This window comes from Nicotiana sylvestris, chromosome 6, assembly GCF_000393655.2.
Source record: "Nicotiana sylvestris chromosome 6, ASM39365v2, whole genome shotgun sequence".
NCBI lineage: Eukaryota > Viridiplantae > Streptophyta > Magnoliopsida > Solanales > Solanaceae > Nicotiana > Nicotiana sylvestris.
Genome location: NC_091062.1, coordinates 174,466,536 through 174,477,183, shown reverse-complemented (window position 1 = coordinate 174,477,183; position 10,648 = coordinate 174,466,536). Strand labels below are relative to the sequence as shown.

At 42.9% G+C, this 10,648-nt stretch overlaps 1 protein-coding gene across 1 annotated transcript; it reads right to left on the bottom strand.

Moving 5' to 3' along the window:
• Window positions 1-1,702: 1,702 nt before the first annotated feature.
• LOC138871710 (uncharacterized) lies at window positions 1,703-9,927 on the bottom strand. Its single transcript, XM_070149608.1, has 6 exons — window positions 9,376-9,927; window positions 7,110-7,445; window positions 6,639-6,700; window positions 2,792-2,995; window positions 2,247-2,388; window positions 1,703-1,777 (listed from the first exon to the last, which is right to left on the bottom strand). The coding sequence occupies exons 1-6, from the start codon at window positions 9,925-9,927 to the stop codon at window positions 1,703-1,705; spliced, it is 1,371 nt and encodes a 456-aa protein (XP_070005709.1).
• Window positions 9,928-10,648: the final 721 nt, after the last annotated feature.

Genomic DNA, 10,648 nt, shown 5'->3' with positions numbered 1-10,648 from the left:
TCCGACCTCGATATCAAGATTTTCGATGCCGACCAAAAAACACCAAATTTCCAATTTCGCCAATTCAAGCCTAAATCTACCATGAATCCCCAAAATACATTTCAAACACGCTCATAAGTCCAAAATCACCTAATGAAGCTATCCAAACCATCAAAATTCACAATCCGAGACTTTCTACTAATAAGTCAATTTCCGATTGACTTTTCCAACTTAAGCTTCTAAATAAGAGATTAAGTGTCTTATTTAACTCCATGGCCACTCCGAACACAGAACAACCAACAAGATATAATGAAATACAGTTGAACAACACATAAAGAAGTGAAAATGGGGGAAATGAGGCTGTAACTCATGAAACGACTGGGCGGGCCTTTACATCCTCCCTCTCTTAAACAAACGTTCATCCTTGAACGAGTAAAGAAACATACCTGAAGCCTCAAACAGGTGTGGATATCTGCTCTGCATCTACCACTCGATCTCCCAAGTAGCCTCCTCCACGAGCCGACCTCTCCACTGCACTTTCACTGAAGCTATATCCTTTGATCTCAACTTTCGGACCTACTGCTCCAAAATAGCCATTGGCTCCACATCATAAGTCAAGTCACCGACTAACTGAACTGTGCTGAAATCCAAAATGTGAGACGGGTCGCCAATATACTTCCGGAGCATAGAAACATGAAATACCGGATGCACGCTCGACAAGCTAGGTGGAAAGGCAAGCTCATAAGCCGCCTCCACAATCCTCCGAAGCACCTCAAAAGGCCCAATGAACCGAGGGCTCAATTTTCCCTTCTTCCCAAATCTTGTAACACCCTTAATGGGTTAAACCTTCAGTAGAACCTTCTCCCCAACCATATAAGACACATCTGAGTACCCAACTCTCGCTATACGACTCTCCAAAGCTGCAATGTGAATTGAGTACCTCTATCTGAAATGATAGAAACTAGGACACCATACAGGTGAACAATCTCTCGAATATAAATCTCAGCTAACCGCTCTGAAGAATAGGTAGCACACATAGGAATGAAGTGCGCAGACTTGGTCAGCCGACCCACAATCACCAAAATAGCATCGAACTTCCTCAAAATCCGTGGGAGTCCAACTACAAAATCCATGGTGATCCGCTCCCATTTCCACTCTGGAATATCCATCTGCTGAAGTAAGCATCCCAGTCTCTGATGCTCGTATTTCACCTGCTGATAATTGAGACACCGAGCTACAAATCCCGATATATCTTTCTTCATTCTCCTCCACCAGTAGTGTTGTCTCAAATCCTGGTATATCTTCGCAGCACCCGGATGGATGGAATATCGCGAGCTATGGGCTTCCTCCAGAATCAACTCCCAAAGCCCATCCACATTGGGCACACATATCCGGCCCTGCATCCTCAATACCCCATCATCACCAATAGTCAGATCTCTGGCATCGTCGTGTTGAACTCTATCCTTGAGGACAAGCAAATGAGGATCATCATACTGGCACTCTAATGCAATCAAACAAGGAAGACCGAGAAACCACACAAGTCAAGATCCGACTAAGCACTAAAATGTCCAACCTCACAAACCGATTGGCTAAAGCCTGAATATCGACAACAAGAGGTCTCTCCCCAACATGAATATATGCCAAACTGCCCATACTCACCGCCTTCCTACTCAAAGCATCGGCCACTACATTGATCTTCCTCGGATGGTACAAAATATTAATATCATAGTCCTTTAGCAGCTCCAACCATCTTCGCTGCCTCAAATTGAGATCCTTCTGCTTGAACAAGTGCCGGAGGCTACGATAATCAGTAAACACCTCACAAGACACACCATAGAGATAATGCCTCCAAATCTTCAATGCGTGGACAATGACAGCCAACTCCAAATCATAAACAGGGTAGTTCTTCTCATGGGGCTTCAACTGGCGAGAAGCATAAGTAATCACTCTCCCCTCCTGCATCAACACACACCCAATGCCAATCCGAAAAGCATCACAATATACTATATAAGAACCTGAAGCTGATGGCAAGACTAACACTGGAGCTGTGGTCAAGGCAGTCTTGAGCCTCTGAATGCTCGCCTCACACTTATCCGACCATATGAAAGGAACACCCTTTGAGTCAATTTGGTCAAGGGTGATGCTATAAATGAAAATCCCTGAACGAACTAACGGTAATAACCCGCCAAACCAAGAAAGCTGCGAATTTCTGTGGCCGAGGACGACCTGGGCCAACTTTGAACCGCCTCTATCTTCTTCGGATCAACCTGAATACCCTCACTGGACACTACATGTCCCAAGAAAGCCACCGAACTGAGCCAAAACTCACACTTGGAGAACTTTGCATAAAACTTCTCCTTCCTCAACTGCTGCAGTACAACTCTCAGATGTTCAGCGTGCTCCTCTTGACTATGCGAGTATACCAGAATGTCATAAATGAATACAATAACAAATGAGTCGAGATAGGGCTGAAACACGTTGTTCATCAAATGCATGAATGTTATTGGGGCATTGGTCAGCCCAAAAGACATCACAAAGAACTCATAATGGCCATATCGGGTCCTAAAAGCTGTCTTAAATATCCGAGTCCTTGATCTTCAATTGGTGATACCTTGACTGGAGATCAATCTTGGAGAACACTCTCGCTCTTTGAAGCTGGTCGAATAAATCATCAACACGAGGCAAAGGATACTTGTTCTTGATTGTGACTTTGTTCAACTGCCTATAATCAATGCACATCCTCATAGTACCATCCTTCTTCTTCACAAATATTATAGGCGCACCCCATAGTGACACACTAGGTCAAATAAACCTCTTATCGAGGAGTTCTTGAAGTTGTTCCTTCAACTCCGCCGGTGCCATATGATACGGTAGAATAGAAATGGGTTGAGTTCCCAACACCAAATCGATACCGAAGTCAATATCCCTGTCCGGTGGCATGCCCGACAGGTCTGCATGAAACACATCTGGGAAGTCCCTCACTACTGGAACAGAATCGATACTAAGTGTCTTTGCACTGACATTCCTCACAAAAGCCAAATAAGAAAGACAACCTTTCCCAACCATCCATTGGGCCTTCAAGAATGAAATCACCCTACTGGGAACATAATCTGACGAACCTCACCACTCAATCCGTGGCACACCCGGCATAGCCAACGTCAGCCAAAATAGTGCGACACGGAGATAGCCAATCCATGCCCAATATCACGTCAAAATCCACTATACAAAGCAACAGAAGGTCCACTCGGGTCTCCAAACCCCCAATGGTTACCACACAAGACCGATATACGCGGTCCATAACAACAATATCGCCTACCAGAGTAGATATAGATGAAACAAGAGACTCATGGGGCATATCCAAATAATGAGCAAAATATGATTACACATATGAAAAAGGGGAACTAAGATCAAATAATATAGAGGCATCTTTGTGGCAGACTGATACAATACTTGTAATCACAGCATCCGAAGCGATAATATCTGGTCTGGCTGGGAGTGAATAAAAATGGGCCTGACCACCACCTGATCGACCTCCCTTTCTAGGGTGACCCCTAGCTGACTGACCTCCACCCCAAGCTGGCTAAGCGGGTGGGGAAGTAACTGGTGCTGAAGCCGAAGGCTGATGTCACGACCCAAACCGATGGGCCGCGACGGGCGCCTGAATCTTACCTATCAAACACCCCTAAGCATACGTCTAAAATATGAACCTGAATAACATCTGCTGCATTACAAAATTAACATACGTGAAAGAAGCCTGCCATCAAGGCATATGTACGTATACAGACAGAATACAGTGGGCGAGCCGACAAGGCTGCTATAGACAACTATACATCAAAAACTGAAAGCCGACAAGGCCACATATAACCCAACTAGACATATTGTCTACAGACCTCTAACAGAAGCATAACTGTACAAAGACGGGACTAAGCCACGTCATACTTATATACATATATATGTACAAACGTGTCGTACCAATATCAAAAGCAACTCTGGATCAAATGGAGCACGCCAACTCTCGCTGATTAGGGATCCTAAGAATAGGGACCGTCAGCTTGCCTACCTGCACCTGCGGGCATGAAACGCAAGCCCCGTGAAATAGGGCATCAGTACAAAAAATGTACTGAGTATGTAAGACATGGAAATTAGTACGTAAAAGACATAGATGAAACATGGAATCCTGAAACACATTTTTAAATTTGAATAACTTTGTAAATACTGAAATGTTTATAACGTCATGCACGTGCGTGTAAATGTCATGCCATGCATGGTATGGTGTACATAATATCATCAAGCCACTGGGGGCATCCCATCATATCATCTCGGCCACTGTGGGCAATATCATCAACATATACCAGCTGATCAGGTGGTGGTGCGTATATAACGCCATAACCTTTTCCATATCCCATATACATATATATACATATATATATACATACATATATACGCGTATATAACGCCGTTTGAATACATACATATATATGCGTATATAACGCCGTTTGAATCCTATTTTAGCCACTGTGGGCAACATCAGCATCATATACCAACTGATCAGGTGGTGATGCGTATATAACGCCGTAACCTTTTTCCATATCCCATATACATATATTTACAAATATACGCATATATAACGCCATCTGGTCATGGGTCAATGCACATGTACGAAATGCATGAAAAATACGTAATAATCTCAATATTCGTTCTGAATAAATTTTTCCAACTGCGTATTATTTTGAGACCCATGAACAGAAGAAAATAATAATTCTCATAGGGAATCAAGAATATAAACACCCCTACTATTTCTATGAATAGAATAATTTATAGAAACCGTATATTTGCTCATTTCTTTCGTATAATCCAAACCATGCCAAAAGAAAGAAGGGAGGGCCTTAACATACCTGGAGAAGGGAAAACTCCGTATAATATTCTTGGAGAAGATTGTACCGTACTCTTTTAGAACCGCAAAATTTTACGTTGCTATTATTCCAACAAATTCTCGTTGGAAGCTTTTGTGAATCAAAATTTGCTCATGCTCCTAGCGTAATTGAACTGAGAAAGGACTATAGATGAACAATGACTACTGAACGTCCTAATCCTTTTATCCAAATGAACAAAATGAGTTCTGATCCTTCTTGTCCAAAATAAACAATGAGATAAGCCTTAAAACAAGTCTTATTTTGTTTAAATTCCAATTTTACCTTAAGTAGCCACATGTAGTAAATGACTAATAGTCATCTTTAGTCCTTGTGGATTTGTGACACGTTGCTTTGGGGGTTAATTCATTAAAAAAAATTATCTACTTATTAGTTAACTGGGTAATGTCCTGTTATCCGGTAATTAATAAGTTACCCGCGTAATTTAAAAATTATCTCGAATTACTTAAAATTTTACTTATTTTTAAAATAGTTTGTATATACATTATATATTATACTACCGTGGTCATATGATACCTTGCATGGTACTAGTTCATAATTATCGGGTATTATCGCTCGACCCGTATTTTATTCCGAATTGACCGCTTTCAACGAAACTTGTTTTCTTTAATCCATATACTCCTTTATCCTTCATAACACTTATTTATCGCTTATTATAATAACGTAAGTACGTTAACGTCAAGATGATCTCATCCCCGAGTCTACGTCGGTTAACTAAAAACGAAATTTTAACGTACGAATATGCGAGATGTAACATCCTTACCCCCTTAGAAACATTCGTCCTCGAATGTTCAACTCCCCATAATCTGCATAACTTTGGCAGGGTCGGCTTGGTCATAGCACTACTACCAATTCTCCTTGTAGAAGCTTAATAATTCAACGATACACATGACAACGACAATTATTAACAGAAAAATTTATACATGCACCTTGAGGTTATGACGTCTCAGTTAACAGAAAAATTTATACATGCACCTCGGCCTCCCAAGTCATTTCTTCTACATTGCTGTTCCTCCAAAGCACTTTCACGGAGGCTACCTCCTTATTCCGCAACTTGCAGATTTGTCGGTCTAGAATGGCAACCGAAATTTCCTCGTATGACAAGTCCTCTGTAATCTGTACATCATTCGTGGGCACTACTCGGGTAGGATTGCCAATGCACTTTTGTAACATAGATACGTGAAAAACTGGATGGACAGACTCCAATTCCAAGGGCAATTCTAACTCATAAGCTACTCGGCCCACCCTCCGAATGATCTTATAAGGCCCGATATACCGTGGACTAAGTTTACCCTTTTTGCCAAATCTCATCACACCCTTCATAAATGACACCTTCAAGAATACCCAGTTATCAACCCCGAACTCTAAATCTTGACGTTGCACGTCTGAATATGACTTCTGACGACTCTGAGTTGTCAATAGTCGATCCCGGATAAGCTTTACTTTTTCTATGGCTTGCTGAACCAGGTCTGGCCCGTGTAATCCAAATTCTCCAACGTCGAACCACCCTATAGGTGACCTACACTTTCGTCCTTAAAGAGCTTTGTATGGAGCCATCTGAATGCTGGAATGGTAGCTATTATTATATGCGAACTCAGTAAGCGGCAGATGATTATCCCAGCTACCTTTGAAGTCTATTACACAAGCTCGCAACATATCCTCCAGTGTTTGAATTGTACGCTCAGCCTGTCCGTCTGTCTGGGGATGAAATGCTGTATTAAGACTTACTTGAGTCCCCAATCCCTTATGGAAGGATCTCCAGAAGTTAGCTGTAAATTGAGCTCCTCTATCTGAGATAATAGATATAGGTACACCATGCACTCGTACTATCTCCTTAATATACAGCCTCACATAATCTTCTGAGGAGTACGTAGTTCTAACGGGGAGAAAATGGGATGACTTTGTGAGCCTATCAACAATCACCCATATCGAATCGAACTTACACTGGGTACGAGGTAAGCCTGTGATGAAGTCCATATTGATTATTTCCCATTTCCAAGTCGGAATCTCCATATCCTGCAATAATCCACCAAGTTTTTGATGCTCAATCTTAACCTGCTGACAGTTAGGGCACTGAGCAACAAATTCAGCTATGTCCTTTTTCATTCTGTCCCACCAATATATTTCCCTGATGTCATGATACATCTTTGTCGCTCCTGGATGGATAGAATAACGGGAATAGTGAGTTTCTCCCATGACCTGACGACGCAACCCCGCAACATTAGGCACACATAATCGCCCTTGGTATCTGAGGACCCCATCTTCGGTAATTTCAAACGGTGTCTTCTCTTTCTGAAGAGTGGTATCTCTATAATGAATTAGCATAGGGTCCTCGTATTGGCGTTCCTTCACTTTAGTTACTAAAGATGATGTTGCCGTATCCTGAAGAGTAATTCCAATGTCACCCGAGTCCAGTAACCGAACTCCAAGACTAGCTAGCTGATGAAGCTCATGGGCTATTCCCCTCTTTTCTGGCTGCAAATACGATAGGCTACCTATAGATCTACGGCTGAGTGCATCGGCAACTACGTTTGCCTTCTCCGGATGGTATAAAATATTAACGTTATAGTCTTTAAGTAGCTCCAACCATCTATTTTGACGAAGATTCAATTCCCTTTGCTTGAAGATGTACTGGAGGCTCTTATGATCCGTATAAATATCAACATGAATGCCATACAAGTAGTGCCTCCACATCTTTAGTGCATGAATCACCGCAGCTAACTCTTAAATCGTGGGTCGGGTAGTTCTTTTCGTGCTTTCTTAGTTGTCTAGAAGCATAAGCCACAACCTTACCATGCTGCATCAGCACACAACCCAATCCAACGCCTGAAGCATCACAATAGATAACATAACCACCGGTCCCTTCTGGGAGCGTGAGAACCGGTGCTGAAGTTAATCTATCCTTTAATGCCTGGAAACTCCGTTCACAAGCATCAGTCCATTGAAATTTTGCTCCCTTCTGAGTCAACTTTGTTAAAGGTGCTGAAAGGGAAGAAAATCCTTCCACAAATCTCCTGTAATAACCTGCCAACCCAAGAAAACTACGAACCTCCGTTGGTGTTGTGGGCCTAGGCCAAGTCTTTACTGCCTCAATATTTTGTGTATCCACCAGGATGCCTTCACCCGAAATGATATGCCCAAGGAAAGTTACAGAGTTCAACCAGAATTCACACTTAGAAAATTTTGCATACAATTTCCTTTCTTGTAGAACTCTGAGCACCGTACGCAGATGACCAGCATGCTCATCCTATGAACGAGAATATACCAATATATCGTCAATAAATAAAATTACAAACAAATCTAAGAAAGGTCTGAACACACGGTTCATCAAATCCATAAATACTGCTGGGACATTGGTCAGACCGAACGACATAACCCGAAACTCAAAATGCCCATATCTAGTCCTGAATGCTGTCTTCGGAATATCTTCATCCTTAACCCATACTTGATGGTACCCGAACCTCAAGTCTATATTTGAAAACCACTTGGCACCTTGCAACTGATCAAATAGGTCATCAATCCTCGGGAGCGGGTACTTATTCTTGATCGTCAACTTATTCAGTTGCCTATAATCAATACACATTCTTAAGGAACCATCTTTCTTCCTTACAAACAACACAGGTGCTCCCCACGGGGATGTACTAGGTCTGATAAAACCTTTTTCAAGCATGTCTTTTAGTTGTTCTTTCAATTCTTTCAGCTCTGCGGGGGCCATTCTATAGGGAGGGATATATATTGGGTGAGTATCTGGTAGTAGGTCAATAGAAAATTCAATTTCTCGCTCTGGCGGGAGACCCGGAAGTTCATCATGGAAGGTATCTGGAAACTCATTTACCACAGGGATGGACTGAATAGTTGGTGACTCTACTTACATCCTGAACCCGAACTAAGTGATAAATACAGCCCTTTCTGATCATCTTCCTTGCCGTGAGATAGGAAATAAATCTACCTCTCGGCGATGCCGTGTTACCTTTCCACTCAAAAATAGGCTCCCTCGGAAATTGAAATCGGACTATCTTCGATCTACAATCAACATTGGCATGACAAGAAGCCAACCAATCCATACCCATTATAACATCAAATTCTACCATATCTAACTCGATTAAGTCTGCTACGATAGGTCGACCATGAACTATTATTATACAACCCCTATATACCTGCTTAGCTATCACCGAGTCCCCAATAGGTGTAGACACCTCAAAAGGTTTAACCAATTCAGGTTTTATTTCAAACTTACTAGCAATCAACGGAGTAACGTATGATAAGGTCGAACCTGGATCAATTAGTGGATATACATCGTAGGAGGAGACTAATAATATACCTGTAACAACATCAGGCGATGACTCTTGGTCCTGTCGTCCTGCCAATGCATAAATGCGGTTCTGAGGGCTGCTCGAGCTAGATGCTCCGCCTCTGCCTCTACCACAACTCATTGGTGCTTGGGGACTTTGCCTAGGGGGCGTACTGATGATGACAATCCAGCCACAGATCCCGCTGGCTGAGCTATGCTTGTATCACCTCTCATCGGACAATACCTCATAATGTGGCCCGGATAACCACAAGTATAACAAACATCTAGTCCCATACGGCATTTCCCGGTATGCTGCTTACCACATTGAGTACATCGTGGCAAGGGTGGCCTCATCGGATTTGACTCACCCCTATACTGAGAACCTGAGGCCCTAAAATTCTGACCAAGCCTTGAATATGTAGAACGATCAAATCTCTTTCCTCCAAACTGAGGGGGCGTACTAGCCGAGGACTGGGATGGATATCTCAAATACTGCTGCCTCTGACCATCTCGAAACTCATCAGAAGGACCCGAAGACCTCGCCCTCTTATTTTGGGCCCTATCATGCTCACGATCGGCCCTCTGTTTCTGTTTACGCTCCTCTACACCTTGAGCGTACGCCTGAATACGAGAAATATCCATGTATGGATGAAGTGAAACCGAGATACAATCGTTAAGCAAGTAAGGTTCTAACCCCATCATGAACCGGTGAACCCGATCCTCCATCTTAGATACAATAGTGGGAGCATACCTAGACAACAAATCAAACTGAAGACAGTACTCTCGAACACTCACATTTCCCTGCCGAAGGGTCAGGAACCTATCAACTCTGGCTCGCCTAAGCTCTGGTGGCAGATAATGGCGAAGAAAAGCTTCTGTAAACTCCTACCATACCGCTGGAGGGGCATTCTCACCTCTGGACAATTCCCAAGACTCATACCAATTAACTGCAACATCTCGGAGTCTATAGGAAGCTAGCTCAACTGACTTAGTCTCAGTGGCCTTCATTACCCGTAACGTCCTCTGTACTCTATCAATAAATACTTGAGGGTCCTCATTCGGGTCTGCTCCAGTGAATACTGGAGGGTCTAAATTAATAAAGTCACGAACCCTCGCACTTACGGACCTATCTGCGTGACCAATACCTGCTTCCTGACGCCGAGCCTGTGTGGCTACTAATCGGGTCAATAACTAAACAACATCTCTCATCTCCTGACTCGGCGTATCCTGTTGAGGTGTTGAATGTATAAGGGCGGGTGCTGGAGCTGGTGCCCTTCGGAACTTTTCTGGGAAAGGCGGGGTATGTGAAGTCTGAGATGGAACCTCACCATGAGATTCTCCCCGAGCCCTGGTAACTTGTGGTGCTCGACTAGTAGTCTCACCAGCCACAGACTTTCCCTTCTGGGCGGCCGTACTCTTTGGAGGCATTGCTGAAAATATAATGTAT